This window comes from Anolis sagrei, chromosome 4 (genome assembly GCF_037176765.1).
Source record: "Anolis sagrei isolate rAnoSag1 chromosome 4, rAnoSag1.mat, whole genome shotgun sequence".
Lineage (NCBI taxonomy): Eukaryota > Metazoa > Chordata > Lepidosauria > Squamata > Dactyloidae > Anolis > Anolis sagrei.
In genome coordinates, this window is record NC_090024.1 from 189291330 (window position 1) to 189308220 (window position 16891).

A 16891-nucleotide genomic window follows, 5' to 3' on the forward strand; every position below is an offset into this window, starting at 1 on the left:
TTGAAAGGAGTGGACAAAGAAACTATTTGTATTAATCCAGATCTCCTTAACATGCACCACAGCACTGTAACAAGTTACTCACACATCTCACCTCAGTTCTGACTTGCACAGCCCCAATGTGAAAGAAAGTGAAGTGGGAAACCATGAAATGATACTGTAGGGTCAATCTTTGGTCATTTAATGAAAACTCGACAACTCCAAAATTGTTTTGTGTTAATTTAATCATACAAATATTCATTTATACATTAAGGAAAAAGCATCTTTGTTTTCCCCACAATGTGCTATTACAGGATTCTTCCCAGACTCAATGAAGCAACACACCATCCTGCTCTACACATGCACTCCCCCCAGAGAGAATAAAGACAGGCTGCAGAATCAACCACTCACTCACACAAGAGAAGAGAAAAAAAAAGGAAACCCAGACATGGGACAGCGTGCATTTCTTAGCCCCAGAAAACATCAGTTATACTTGTACCTATAGAGATTCAGGCTGTGCTCATCTACAGCTGGGGGAAGGATGAGTACAAACTTTCAAATCCCTGAGGCCTCAGGATGCAGCCTTCACCTTCTCTTGCCCCAAATAAACACAACTCGGCCTGCTAGTGCAGACCTGATACTCAACCGCAAAAAGAGGCAGAGCTTATTTTGAGCCAGAGAGGCATAGAGCCAGCCTGGTAAAAAGTCTGGTTGCTCGTTCATCTCAGATTGAAGTCATATCTCAGATGCAAGGGTTACCAGGACATTTTCAAACTCAACAGAATGGGCTATGATTAAATTTGCATTAAAATAGAATATTGCAAACAGAACACTGTTAATGAAAAGTGGAATTTTCTCTTTGCAAATTGATAATCACTTCTTCCTCTTAGGAATCCATCATAACTTCTTCCAAAATAAATTGCTAAGTAAAATGAAGACAGAGCCAGCTAGACTGACTACATGAAGCAGTCTAAAGTTGGGGAATCATCTTAGCCACTCTATAACTAAAATCAGGAACATGGGAATGAATCAGTCAACATTTGGCTTTGTTCATAAGCAAGCAGTACTACATTTGAAATGGGGGCTGAGGGGTATTTTATTAATAAATTTTCCTACAAATGTAAGAGGGGAAAATGTATATACATTATACTGTTCAGAGCTGGTGGAAGCTTTTATTTTACTATAATTACAGCACTTTGAGAGCCACACATCACTGAAGTGAAAACCCAAACACCCCCACCACTCTAAAACATGAGTGCATACACAGTTTCCTCCAATATGAGCTTAAATCTGTATTGGAAAGATGTTACATGAGATGCTAGCCTAAAGAGAGCTTTAAACAAGACAACAGCTTCTACTTACAAAGGTCTATGCTTCTAAAAACTGCATGAGCTGCAGCAATTCCTGCAGCTACATCTGGCCCTAGTTACTGCACCTTCATGTAATACAAGCTACTTGGTTTCTGCTCATTGGTTGTTAAAAGCCACAGGTTATCCACTGGGAAAGAAAAAAATGGCCACCTGTAGCACCAGCTTTCCCAATGGTCATGAGAAAAGTGCTTCTGAAAGAAAGAAAGCCTTTGCATCTAAACACAAACATGCCCTTACTGTTCATGTTTCAAAGTGCTGCTCTGAGGCAATTATATGATTTAGTGCTCATACAGATTAAAATTCCTGTAAATGCTTTACAAATTAATGAATTTAAATCTGAGAGATGCAGTAAGCAATGAAGTGGATGGTGCTTTCATGGGAAGAATTTTTGAGAAAAGAAATTGGAGTCATCCTCCCATTGTTATTACTCAAAGGATTATCACCCCACGCAAAATATCTACAAACAGATATGAGTCCTTTGTAACTATTTATATAGAGATCATCCCAAAGAGAAAAGCATATTTATTTTCTGAGAGAACTCAGAGACTAGTGATAATGAGAAGACAAGTGTTAATGCAACTTACAGTAGTTGCGCACTGGCTCTGGCTGTTACCCTTTTTCACTGGAGGTGACAACTTCATTAACAAAAGGCACTAGCACTTGAAAGGAAAAAGCATGGGGTATAAACTGAGGAGAAAGGATATTTCTATATGCTTTAAGGTAATAGTGGACAACTGTGTGGCTCTCCAGATGTTGCTGGACTGTAACTCCCACCATCCTCACAACTTTCAATGTTGGCCACATTATCAACTGGAGCTTCTGGGAGCTGAAGCCCAAAACATGTGAAGGACCAATACTGGAGAACTAATGCTCTAAGAGAACAAGAGCTGGCAATAAGTATCATTTTTCTCTGAGCTGTCAAACAGAAGATGGTCTCTGTAGTATCAATGACATTTCAGATAGGTGATATCTTGAACAACTGATCTAAATAGAAAAGGAAGCCATTTTGATTTGGCTTTGAAGTTTCCAGTTGTCACAACTTTCAAGACTTTCAGTGTTGCTGCAAAAACATAGATGCTCACAGTCATTCAATCAGTCGATCAATCACTTGCCTTTCATAAAAGTTGTGTTCAGAGCAGGGAAAAAAACAAAATCAATTAAAAGTAATCACCATGATTAATCCTTTACATAATCCTCTTACATAATCAGTTTTGATATATTTTGCATTTGGGGAATGCATTGCCTAGGGTGATTTAAGTTCTGGAGAGCCATACTGAAGAAAAGGTCAAGCACTGATAAAATAATTTTTCTTATATTATCAAAACTTACTCAGGATTAGGTTCTGACAATAATGATTCTCAATGTTCAATGTCTCTTTGAGTTAGATAGAAGGTAGGATAATTAAATTATGCATGTTATGCACAACAGAAAATACCAAGTTAGATATTAAACTAGTCCTAAAAGACTGAGCACCTAAGTGCATGTCCTCCAGGATAGGTCTGGTTATACTATGTATATGCTTCCATTTCTTTTGGTGAGAAGCAGCACTACAGCCAGATACACAAAATAGGAAAAGAGCTCTGCATACCAACAGATGAAACAAGGTAACTTGAAGTATGTTACTTAGGCCTAAAAGAATTCTGTATTACCCCATCTGTACATATCCACACAACCATTATTCTCTCAGAGTATGCAGTTTTGGTCTTTTGAATGAGATGAAAGGAAGGGGGCATTGCATATAGTTACACATATCTTTGGCAGATAGATGCTGTGTTCAAGTTTCTGAATCAGACAGAGGACCCTTCTCCCTGCCATAAGCCTCCTTGTCTTTCAAGGTCTTATACTGATGCAAAACCGAAGAATTTCAAGAGACCAAGCTCTGCTATTTTTCACTATGGAATTGGACAGCTTGGCCTCAGTTACATATGGCTATCATTCTTCATAGGCAGCACACAGTTAGACCTCAAAACAATTCCAACCCTTCAATACTCTCCCTCTTTCCACAGAGTCCTGTCTTGAAAAGTTCAGAGAACAAGAAATCTGATAAAGAAGTAATTGTTATGAGTGGCGTTTGATTACCCTTCCATCCACATGTTCAAAGCAATTTGGTCTCTGCCAACAAAACATGTACCCTTATCACTGAACAATAAAGCTGGTTATTCAAATTATAAATATGAAAATGTGAGGTTTTCACCTAGAATGACATGAAAGATTAATGACTGGTGCTCTACAGCTAATTGATTTTTTTCTTGGCACAAAACTGACATATGCATGCATAGCTGTCTCAAAGACAGTACTTATTCATTAATGGATATGGGAATATTTTAATATGCTAACCATTCAGTGAAAACTTTGGAAGTACATGTTCAAAACACACAAGGATCAGTCTCCATCATTTCAGTCCTCTATCACTCTCCAGTTGTTTGCACCACCCTTAAACAGAAAAACTGGGACTATATAACTTTATCAAATATAAAAGAAGTAGCAGATGACTAATACACATCATGCCCAGGAAAATGATGTCAGCAGCTTTTTAAAAAGCAAATAACTAGAAAGAAAAAGAAAAAAAGCAAACATTTTATGAATCTGGATATTGATCCAGCTAGAAATTAATACCACGACATACAAATAGCTGATGAACTAGCCAAGAAAACACCAGGCTTCCATTCCATAGCAAGCGCATCTCCATAAAAATGCACGCTGTCCCTTTTAAAAAGAAAGTCATCAACAAGAAACGAAAAAAAAATTAACATCTGCTCAGACTACAACCGCTCTGTAGGCAAAATAATTTTTTTCTTTTTAAAAAGAGATGGCTTTTCCATTTTAAGCATTTTTAAAAATTTCTTTTAGGCTACCTAATTAACTGTGACGACGACTCCTAAAACAAAAACATTGGTGTATTTTTCGCTCTCATAGCACTGAATAGCACTCTTGAAATTCAGCATTCATACATGCATACTTTAGTTTTTTTTCTGGAAACAGCTAGTCTTAAGTTATTGTTTTCTTCTTATCCCAGGATATGGAGACCAAGAAGGGGGTTCATGCTGTATCTTCTACAAGCCACAAGAACTCCCCCTCCCTCTCAAGTCCGCTCACTGTAAATTCTCTTCTTGACGATACCCGTTTTTGTTTTTAAGACTGTCCAAAGGGGTAGGGACCATGAAAACCCTGGAAAAAAATTAGAAACAAAAAATTAAATTCAGCAGGGGAAATATGCTAAGCCATGTCTGCTGCAATATATTTGCAGCTCAGTACCCCAAGTGCTTGAAATTCTAATGTTTAAATTATATTCAACTTTTTGCCTTATATTGATATATATGATTCAGCCTAACCAATTTCCTTCCTTATTACAAAGCTACATATCAATGTTTATAAGGCTGAACATATAGCACTAGTACTATTTCCTTATCATGTGCAATGTTTAATTACCATGTATATCCATGTGTATGTTGAGGGCAGGTTTGGGGGCTAAAATGATGAAATTTGATATGGATTCTATGGAAAGGGCAAAATGCCGGGGCCACCTCAAGGAACAGCCACCCCTGGCCATTACCATTATCCTGCCCATGAATTCGAGTGGGCCTTTTGCCACTTTACTCAAAAAAAAAAAAAAGGAGATGGTTCCTTTATTAATAATACTAACTTATCAAAAAAGGAATCATCCTGTTCTCACAGTAGAGTAACAATGGCAAGAGCTTAGCTTGTCCCTGGAAAACCTAAAAGAAGACTGAAATGGTTTAGAACGGAAGCAGAAAAGAGCTGCTGCTATTTCTGCACTCAAATATTCAGAAAGGCCAGAAGTGATGCTGTGGTGGAGAACTGCTAGAATAGACTAAGCTCTTACAAATATAAGGCTCAGTATATTTAACCCATGGATAAGTTGACCCAGGTTTTTGAGTCAATTTTATTTTACTAAAGTTTATAGATTTATAGAATCCCCTGATGGTGCAGTGGGTTAAACCGATGAGCTGCTGATTGTGATGACTGAAAGGTCGGCAGTTCAAATCTGGGGAGTGGGGTTAGCCTCAGCTTCTGCCAACCTAGCAATTTGAAAACATGCAAATGTGGGTAGATCAATAGGTATTGCTTGGGCGGGAACTTAGTGGCGCTCCATGCAGTCATGCCAGCCACATGCCCTTGGAAGCGTCTACAGACAACCCTCTTTGCCTTAGAAATGGAAATGAGCACCACCTCCCAGAGTCGGACACAACTGGACCTAATGGCAAGGGCCTTTACCTATATTTGACCCATGGAAAGTTGACCCAGGTTTTTGAGTCAATTTTATTTTACTAAAGTTTTGAGATTTATACATGTATACATACATCAGTTATTTTAGTCAATCCAACAAGTGTCAGAGCTATACTGAACTGCAAGTATGTGTTTTGTACCAGTGTTATTATTATATTTATTTATATCCCTTTTTTCTTTCTAAAAAGAGACCCAAGGTGGTGAGCATTGGCCCTATAAACATTGGCAATCCTGTTCATATTTCAAATAACGCTAACACCGAACTTCTGTAAACTGTATTTACAATGAATTAGCTTTCCCTGGCATTACATCATTCATCAAGAGTTTTCTGCTCTACTATCCACTGCTACTCCTTATGAGTAAAATATGTACAAATAAATACATTCAGATGTCTCTCAATATGTCACCATTTTCTATCTTGGGGAGTTGGGTTATAGGAGCAATTTGTGTGGAACAGTGCCGAAAGCCTGAGCTAGGAAAGACTGGAATTGAACTCTATCTGATCCTACTGTAGCTCTGTAACCTCAGCATTTAGAAAGAAAATTTGGGGGGGGGGGGGGGGGGGAGGAGGGAATATCTGTATGCACTTGAGAAAAAGCATTTAAATGACCTTTATAAGGTTCACAAATATTATGTATGCAAGCTTTATCTGATCTGCTTTTTCCATTTCATTTGTTCATATGGTTGGTTCTGAATAAAAAGTTTACTGGAAAATGTTGAACTGCTCCTTTTTGTGTTGTAGGAACCTATCCCTGTTCTTTCCATGATATTTCTGCCACTGTTACAGCAGTAACACCCAAGAAGGGTGAGCATAGCTGAGCATAGCTGTTTAGAAATAAACCAATTTACAAAGGTATGACAAATTATTGGTTTAACCTACCAGTGATTAAACACCTTTCTATAGACTGTGGCGTGTGTTTCTGGAGGGTATTTAAATATACTAACATGGAGTAAGCTGTATTGAACACAAGGAAACTTATGCCTGGGCAAATACTGCTATATGATCAGACTCTGATATTGTCCATTCCCATGTGTCAGAAAGGGTAGCATTTTTTGCTTAGGCCTTTGGGTGTGAATGGTTTTCCAATATAGACTTATAACTTTTGGTATTGTTATTGGTATTAACTAAGAAACAAACTGCTTGCCTACCTTCCTTTGGCACCACTCCCCACCCCATGTAGATATCACTTCCCTTAAAACTAGAGAACAGTAGAATTGGCTTTATTTTGCTTTTGTTTGTCATGGACATTGAATTAAGTATATAGTTTAATTTTTGTGAAGGCATTAGCTTTTAACGCACGGCTGCAAAACAAAACAGAAGTCTCCCAGCTTACACTGATGGAAGTCTCAGATAGCGCTACTCAATCAGTCTCTCTTTCTCTTTACTTCCTGGGCTGTTCCTGGTCAGTGCTTTTCCAAACTATCTCAGGTTCTTTTGAATTACTTATGTAAACTGAATACAAACAGGGCAGGGCATTTTGTACTATATTTAAAGCGTGCTATACAAATAGGAAGAAGCAACTCAGAGTTGTTTCCTACAATTTGTCTGTTCATTCCACTTTAAAGCACATCTGCACATGCAGGAAAAGTATATTCTCCTCTTAGTACTTAGCATTTCAAAATGTGGGAAAAGGGACTTGCATTTTTTAAAATGCATACACCAGGGGTAGAGAAAGTGAATCCCACGGGCCAGATGCAGCTTCAACCTCCTTTAGAAGCCGAACATGCCACTTGTGGCAGCCTCTGGGGAAACTTGATCCATTAAAAATGGCTCCCCGTGCTCTCTGTGCACCAAAGAACCCAGGAGATTCCCCCAGTTCTGATTTTCAACTAAAAATGTGGCAATGTAAGAGCAAAATTGCCTCCAGCCACAATTCTTTCAAATATTTATTATGAAAACAAATGGAAAATATCATTCCAATTCTATTTCCTGTTTTGTGGAATAGATTTCAGAATTAGTATGTTAAACTTCCTGTGAGAAGAAGCTAAACTTCCTGTAAGAACACGTTTCACTGTCTATATAGTTTTGCCATAAATTTGGCAAGTCTAAACTGGTTATAAAAGTTATACAAAATCAAGCCATTCTGATGTATGGTTCTTTGAAAAAAGGAGGAAACTGATAAACAAATATTTAGATGTTTCAGAACTTCTTGCTAATACATGTGTATACTTAGCGAACTATCTTACATTTAAATCTTACAATTACACTGATCTGGATTTTCCCTTCTTTATTTATGAAGGTATCTGGTGAATGTGTCCTTATGACAAGCCTTGGCTGTATCATGTCTAAAAAAAACACTCCCCCATATTAGACAATTTAAAGTATGTCTCTAATATTTCATTTCTGAGCAAGGTGCTGCTGTGTTTACTCATGTCTCAGCTTCAGAAATTTCTAAGTGAACCTCTTTCTTTAAGGTTGGTTATAGGATACAGGCTGCTTCAGTTGCCTTGGTAAATGATCTGTACTGGAAAAGGGGCAGGTAAAAGATTGCTGATCCCACTGAACCTCTCAATGCCTTCTGATACCGTTGACCAAATATCATCTGGGTTGCCCTTCTGCAATGAAATATGAAGATCCTGTTTCTAGTTTTTTCTGAAGGAGTTCAGAAAGGGTTGCTAAGGCATTCCTATTTGATGCATGTGGTGCCATTCAGAAGTCCATCTTATATTTTAATATGAAGCTGCTACAGAGGTTGCTTTGGAGGTTCAGTGCTATCAATTTGATAATGGCACCCAATTATTTCATCTCCTTTTTAACAAAATACAAGAAAACGACTGTAGTTTTTTAAAATTACGTGTTGTTGGCAATGGACTTGATGATGGCAAAGAAACTGAAACTTCAAGAAGAAAAGAAGTATCTGGTGAATCAAAAGGCAGTTTTGGAATATGAATTAATGTTAAATGGGATTACACTCACCTTAAACACTTTTAAGAATCAGGTGCAGTGGTAACACTGAAGAAAACTAATGTGAAAGGACTAATTATCTTATGTAACACCAACTTCAAAATGAAATATCCTCCTCATTTAATTGATGGCAATATCAGGAGAGCAAAACTCATTTTGAGAGCAAATCTCCTCCACAAAAGGCACAACTAATAACACATTCCATTTGTTGTATATTTCCATTCAACATCAGCTAAGTATCTTATGTCAATTAGGAAAAAAATCCCATTGCTAAGAAATTCAAAACTTCTAGCTGGAGCTATTGACATTCCAGAACACTTGTAATTCAAAGCTTTGCATGACTTCTAAATACCTTAAGTAGACTTTTAATAGCATTGACTGGCAGGATCTACTACAACACATCACCTGTTGGTCTTGCATCCTTATTTATGTGACTGAATGCAAGTATGAAGGTTGTCATCTTCAACATGTTGGAAAACTACCACAGACCATGCTTCAGGAATTATAAACCTGATACTTTAACCAGAAAGCTAGAATGGCCAGGAATTCCAATACAGCACATCAAACCTCTCTGACTTGTCCCTTTCCAGCACTAAGAAGCTATTTTCTTCAGACAAAAAGGAGAATTTTTGGATAGAATCAGAGTTGAAAGAGACTTCATGGGTCATCTCAAACCTCAGCTTAGAGGATAATACCATCATCTTTTAAAGAATGGTGGAAACAGAATGCTCTAAACTGCCAATGTGATGCAGTTTCAACTTAATTTGCAGACACACAGTGAAAGTGAGAATGCGTGTGTATTCTATTTTAAAAGAAAGTTTTCCCCCCTGAAAGTTATCATATGCATATCTTCTCTTATGAGACTCCAAATAACCTCCTATTTGGAATCTTGATAACATCTGCTTCTGGTTAGCTTCACAAATGGTCCATTGTCTGTTCATTCAAGATCATTCAATGGATGTTGAAAGAGGAAATGTTAAGGAGTACAGAGAGCAAATCCAAAAGGAACTAAGGGGTGCCTAATTCAACCCTCTGAATGAAGTAAACTCAAAACTGTTAGAAATCACAAACACACTTCTGCACTAATAACCAGTATTTCATTAATGGTCATTTTTAATAACAAAGCACACCAAAGTCACTGCTTCATTTTGATGCAGAAGACACTTCATAAGGCCCCCAGTCACAGTGTTCAACACACTTCACTAAACCGTTCTAAGTTATTCATCACCAGTGTCATAAGAAGAAAAGGAAGAGCCTGGAATTTCCCCAGAATACATAAACAAATAATAATCCATTGTTATCCATTATTGACAAAGGCCTAGACATTCATTCTGTTGCACGCTATATGACAGTCCATAGGAGTGGCAACAACCAGCCTCATCTGATAAATAAACTGAGGATTATCAATCTTAGTATTTTATAAATAGGCCCTGAAAAAAACACTGGATAATGTTTTACTAGCACGAGCACATTTATGTTGTCAAATTATCCATTATATAGCAGGATCTATGAAGTGTCACAAGATTTTGTGACTGCTGAAACTATGTTTTCTGACCCTTAAGCTAGGTGTTTCATTTCTTAAAGTCAAAGGTCTATTATTCTATGGTTCAAAATGTCATTAAAAGGAACAAATAGGTGCTGGCAAAGAAGAGAGAGACATTAAAATGCCTTGCTGATGAAGTGGCTAAACAGCACAGTTCTATTCATACCTATTTAAAAATGATTCTCATTGGCATTAATAGAATTTAAAGGGTATAATCTAGACATGAAGGCTCTTTTCAGAAACATAAAGCAATGTAAATATTCCTGAAACAACTATAAGTGTATGCTAAAGTCAGCACAAACCAGATGAATAAAACAAATCTACATCAAACTGCACAAGCCTAGAGACTATCAGAAAATTACTAACAGCTAACATTTCAGAGATTCATGCTTTAAAAAAAGAAGTTAAGCTTACATTAATGTCTCAATGTTTTAATTTGTCTAGTAGAGCACATGCCAATTATTATTATTTTACTAATTATATGTCTCCAATCAGACTTGCATTCAACAAGTTGCATACTCCAATTCAAATCCTTATTAAAAGCATTTGTCATCTTAAAGGGATCGACCACATCTTCAAACATGACATGATTCTATGCCAAAGCATCTATTAATGTTGTGGCCATATGACATTACAAATGTGATTAATTTATATATTCCTTTACAAAGTATCATTTAAGCTTGCAGTGCCCACATCTTGTGGTGATGTCTTTTCAAAAACTAAGTACCTGATGAAGGGACTACATCAAAGTACATTGTTGTATTTTGGCTTTAGATTTTGTCTACCAATTTACAAATAATCATATTGTAACCGAAGAATTGTATGATAAATGACATAATGTGACAATGATTTTAATTACTCTTCCTGGATGTGAACTCCTCTCATTTGTACTATTTGATGGCCACATGGCAGTGGCCACTTTGCTTTTTTTCCCCTTCCCATCATGCATGTGAAGTGCTGAACCTGACTCAGCACATAGAAGATGGCTTTGAAAGGCAGCAGATCACAGGAGCTGTCTTCATAGACTTGTCAGCAGCCTATGATACTGTGAACCACCGTCTCCTCCTGAGAAAAATGTATAATATCACAAAGGACTACCACCTCAGCCGCCTCATAGGAAACCTGCTACAAAACAGGAGCTTTTTTGTTGAGTTCCAGGGCCAGAGAAGCAGATGGCGGAAACAGAAGAACGGCCTGCCTCAGGGGAGCGTGCTTGCTCCATCCATGTTCAACATCTACACAAATGACCAGCCACTGCCAGAAGGGACAGAGAGTTTCATCTATGCTGATGATCGTGCCATTACTGCTCAAGCAGGGAGCTTTGAGATGGTAGAACAGAAGCTCTCCGAAGCTCTAGGTGCTCTTACTGCCTATTACAGGGAAAACCAACTGATCCCTAATCCATCTAAAACACAGACATGCGCCTTTCACCTTAAGAACAGACAAGCATCCCGAGCTCTGAGGATTACCTGGGAAGGAATCCCACTGGAGGATTGCAGCACACCCAAATACCTGGGAGTCACTTTGGACCGTGCTCTGACCTACAAGAAGCACTGCCTGAACATCAAACAAAAAGTGGGCGCTAGAAACAACATCATACGAAAGCTGACTGGCACAACCTGGGGATCACAACCAGACACATTGAAGACATCTGCCCTTGCGCTATGCTACTCTGCTGCTGAGTATGCATGCCCAGTGTGGAACACATCTCACCATACTAAAACAGTAGATGTGGCTCTTAATGAGACATGCCGCATTATCACAGGGTGTCTGCGACCCACACCACTGGAGAAATTACACTGCTTAGCCGGTATTGCACCACCTGACATCCGCCGGGAAGTAGCAGCCAATAGTGAAAGGACCAAGGCAGAGACATCTCCAGCTCATCCCCTGTTTGGGTATCTGCCAGCACGTCAACGACTTAAATCAAGACATAGTTTTCTTAGATCTACAGAGACACTCGCTGGAACACCCCAGCAAGCGAGAGTCCAAAAGTGGCAGGCCCAAATCCAGCACCTCAATTCATGGGTGATACCAGATGAGAGACTCCCCCTTGGGCACTCAGAAGACTGGGCGACTTGGAAGGCGCTGAACAGATTGCGCTCTGGCACCACGAGATGCAGAGCCAATCTTAAGAAATGGGGCTACAGGGTGGAATCCTCAGCATGCGAGTGCGGAGAAGAACAAACCACTGACCACCTGCTGCAATGCACCCTGAGCCCTGCCACATGCACGATGGAGGACCTTCTTGCGGCAACCACAGAGGCACTCCAAGTGATCAGATACTGGTCAAAGGACATTTAACCAAATACCAAATTTGCAAAATCTGTGTGGTTTTTTTCTTTCTTTTTTCTTTCATTTTCTTTTTAATCTCTGTGTTTGTTTTGCTCTGTTAGAATTGTAATACAATGGTTGCTGATGACACGATAAATAAATATGCATGTGAATATATGTATTTTGGCAAAAGACATCTTTAGTCATTCTGTTATGCAGAGATGCATGCACTGATATACTAGTACACTGCTCTGTGAGTATCCACATACACGTCTTATCTTTTAAAACAAAATATCAGCAGTGAATTTGAAATTCAAAAATCAACGATGACTGAACCCACTTCCTGATGGGAGCACTCAAGTGACCTGCACATCCATGCCATTGCCCCCAATCAATTTGGGGCACTTCAACTCCTCCCCTAGTTTCAAAGCACAGTTTTCTGTTGGGAAGGTCATGTTGATCTTCACCCAGAATGGAGGTAAAAGCAAATTCTTTTAAAGGTCATTTAAGGGCCAACGTAGTGAGGTGAACCATCATGTATGTCATGTATTAAGAAAGCAGCCAACATGAGATGAATACAGTTGTTCTTTCTGTGTAGACAGGCCCTGAATTCTATCTAGAAATGTTGTACTCATCACGACTTTAATTTTCATTTATTCAATTAATATAAAGATAGTACAAGATTACTACACTGTTTGCTCTAACTAACTTTCTTCTACCTCACGTGACTTATATATTCTACTCACTCAGTTTTCAAACTTCCACAAACTGGCAATTATCCCATTGATTATCCCATTGACCAGAGTAATATAAAGCAAAGCATGTTAGATGGGTTTAGATTTATTCTGTCTACACACAAAACACATTGTATTTATCACACTATATTGTGTTGGGTCTGATTCAGCATGTTTTTTATATATTTTATGAATAAGGCAGTAAATGGTTCAATAAAATCTGGACTCTAAATTTAAGAGGAGTAACAAACACTTAAAAGCAGTGATCAAATTACAATAGAAATGACACATCCTATCAAATGGTGCACAAAATAAGGAAAAATGACATGCCATCTATTTGTACATACAAACTTCCAAAGCTGGCAGATAAATTTTTAAAGTACTTACCATATAATATACTTTAATTTTAAGTATGCTCTTAAAAAGAATCTTTGTGAACTGCTGTCTTCTCAGAATTAGCATCCCAGAAATAATAGTTTAACAAGCATCCGGAAAATAATGTTTTAACAGAACATTTAAAGCATTTGAATTTTGCCATGGTTTAGCTTGCTTTTAATTTGGTGAGAGTACCTGACAAATTGAACATGAAATGGAGGCCTTGTAAGTGGAGGCTGTGGGGCTACACAGATTAGAAAGAAGGACGGCAACAAGTCATGGATTCATGACCTCCCCATTCTCTTGCACCCCCAGGGCACCTACCTTACTGTATGTCACTACTGATAAGTTGTTTGAGTGACTGCTGGGGGAGAGATTTACAGAGTTTTGTGACAGTTCAGTCTGATCTTGTTCAATTTGGTCAGGAGCAGGCCCCCACGTGTTTTTGCTGATTGTATCTAGCTCGGAACCCCCAGGGTCTTTTAAGTTGTTTTCATCTGGTTGCCTGTTCTTCTGCGGAGAGGCGAATGGGTTAAAGTTTCCTTCTACCTTGCGATGTGGTTGCGTGTTGAACTCTGTTTCAAATGATGACAGCTGCTGTGTTACTCCTAAAAGTCCTCCAACTTCCACACTGAGGATCACCCAGATGATGTCTGCGAGAGAGAAACTTTGGTTAGAATACGGAAAAGACACAGATAGTTCGCATGTTGATTGTGAATAAGTATGTGCAATGAAAGACCAAACATTCTCAAGCAGTACATAAGTTAGGGAGAGGGTTCTGCCCTTTCCAAAGCCATACCAATTTTCTCCCAGCCACACTTGCTTTTCCATTCATCAAAGCACCCTGTCATGCAGGATACTGAACGTAGAAAAATACTGCCATCTGCTGTTAGCCACATCATTTGTTTCAAATCCCTCCCAAGAATCTCTACTAAGAGATAAGGCAATGTTCTTCACCTATTTATTTGTAATATATTTTCCATTGAAAGAAACAGTGGCTTTTGGGTGATAAAGTTGGCCATACTGGTTTAAAGAAGATGAAAATAAACAGGAAAACGGGCAGATTTCTCATGTGGATTCTGAGACACAGTTCTCTGGTAAGGATAGCTCCTATCCAGCATTTTGTAGATGGCCTATTTCACCGTGTTCCCCATCACAGTGCCCACCTTAATATTTCTGGTTATTTTTTTTCTTGCATTGTTTGAATGAGTCTTAATGCTGTTGTTTTATAGCAGTGGTTCTCAACCTGGGGTCCCCAGATGTTTCTGGCCTTCAACTCCGAGAAATCCTAACAGCTGGTAAATTGGCTGGAATTTCTGGGAGTTGTAAGCCAAAACATCCGGGGACCCACAGGTTGAGAACCACTGTTTCATACCCTTAAATCAGTGATTCCCAAAGTGGGCGTTACCACCCCCTGGTGGGCGCTGCAGGGATCCAGGAGTAATGGCGGTAATGGCCACAGGTGCATTTGGGGGCGATGAATAACTGTAAGGGGGCAGTGAAAGCATAAAAGAAAGAAGAGAAAATTTAGAAAAATTGATTTCCAGGGGTAAGCCAAATTAGTTTGGGAACCACTGCTTAAATTGTGTTTTATCTGATAGTTATGATTTGCTATGTTTTATTTTAATCATTTTTTAAAATGGACTGTTTTGCCTTGATGTTTTGTGGACATTTTGTCCCGTATGTAAGCTCCTCTGAGTCCCTTTGGGGAGATGGAAGCGGGGTATAAAAATAAAGTTGTTGGTGGTTTTATTGTTGTTGTTATTATCACTCTCTCCCCATCAATTTCTTCACTTTCCACCTTTAATAGTTACCCAGGCATTTCATGGTCACTGTGTATTACTCTTACTAAAGGGTTTCCCCCTATCAAGACCCCTTTGCTTTATTTCTGCACATCTCCTCCATAAACTAATGATACCTCAAATTTTATGTGTGAATGTCAATGTTTTTGGATAGAAAGTGTTTCTTGCAAAACAGAATTTGTAATTAGCATACAAGAATCAAGTAAAAATACCACTTAGGGCTGGGCGGTTTCGTTTCGTAATTTCGTAATATGTTAAAAATTCGGGTTTTTTTTATAACGAAGCGATAACGAACCATTCAGGAGCAACTAAAAAACAAAACGAATTTTTAAATTCGTTTCATAATTGTTTCGAATTCGTTTCGTATTCGTTTCGTTATTGCTTTGAAATCGTTTCGTTATTATTTCCGCATGTCTGGGGCAAGTTTTATAGTTGTTGTTTGTTTAATCAGTGGAAAAAAATTATAAATATCACACCAACAGTCAACAACAGAGGGAGAGGGAAGCTTTAGAAGTTCCCCCTGTCCCATTTGGAGGTTTTTTAGCGTATTGCGCGGTCGCGTCCGCCATTAACGAATCGATTCGTAATTGTTTCGTATTGTTTTGTAATTTACGAAATTTCGTAAATCTCGAACTTTTTAAAAGAAAATTTTCGGAATTCTTTTAAAAATCAAAACGCAAAAACCCCCAAAAAACGAATCGGTTTTAGAAACAAATTTTTCCGTGGTTGCCCAGCCTTAATACCACTTATTTATATCCTGTCATTTCTCCAAAATGAGGAGAAATGGCAGGATTTGAGGCAACCGCACCTTGTAGTGTATAATACTCAACAGTGCAACAGAATAGCTTTGCAAAAAAGGAAGCAGAATGCTATATTTTTAATGAAGAAATGCTAATAAGAAGAGCATGATCAGTCTTTCCATAGAAGGTAACAGAGTGCTCTATATATTCATGCATAAGTCTAGAATTTTTAGTCACAAAAAGAATCGACACAAAAATTCTGGGTCAACTTATCCACAGGTCAATGTAAGTACTGTATCTTAAATCTTATTTTAAAAAATGAACCCGTCCCCTTCTCTGAGTATAGTGGCAAAAGGTAAGAGCTGAGTCCATCCTGAAAGAACCTAAAAGAAGCAATAACTCTTTCTACTCTCTCCTGCCTCTCTCACACATTGCACAACCACCGATGGCCATTATTCCTTCCTCCTTTAGGGAAGAGCACAAAGCATTATGCCTAATGAAATTTTGTAAGTTCTTTGGTATTGACTTCCTTTGTTTCATCTTTTACACTCATTGTGACATGCCCCTAAGTGAAGTGTGAGTTAACAAAGAGTGCAAAGTTCTCTTTAATACAGGAACAGTCTCATGGAAAAGTTATTGCCTTTTCCTGCAAAATCACATTTCCTACTTCTATCTTGGAGCAGCACATATCAAAAGAAGGGAAAGGATGGCACTGTGCCTTGCCTCTTATGAAGTGGCTGCAGGATTGTCTTTAAAAGAAGCTATTTTCAACAATTTGCTGAATGTGATTCTTAATCTCACTTGCATAAACCAAGGAAAGCATGTAGCACATAGTACATAGCACTGCAATGAAATGCCTATAAAATGGCTGCTGTCATGTTTCAGGAAATATTTTAATCTATCTGTGGCCAATATCTGCAAAAT

The 16891-nt window shown here is 38.3% G+C and overlaps 1 protein-coding gene across 2 annotated transcripts in view; it reads right to left on the reverse strand.

Annotated features, from left to right (window-relative positions):
- Positions 1-203: 203 nt before the first annotated feature.
- Positions 204-16891, reverse strand: part of ILRUN (inflammation and lipid regulator with UBA-like and NBR1-like domains) — a 46695-nt gene continuing 30007 nt past the window's right edge. Inside the window, exons 4-5 of one of the 2 annotated variants that reach the window (XM_060773111.2) lie at positions 13750-14078; positions 204-4514 (exon numbers count right to left, since the gene is read on the reverse strand). In XM_060773111.2, coding sequence (XP_060629094.1) covers positions 4479-4514; positions 13750-14078 — 365 coding nt within the window. In that variant the 3' untranslated portion in view covers positions 204-4478. Of the gene's footprint in view, positions 4515-12954; positions 14079-16891 lie in introns of those variants that run through there. The other variant, XM_060773110.2, reaches the window with a different exon arrangement.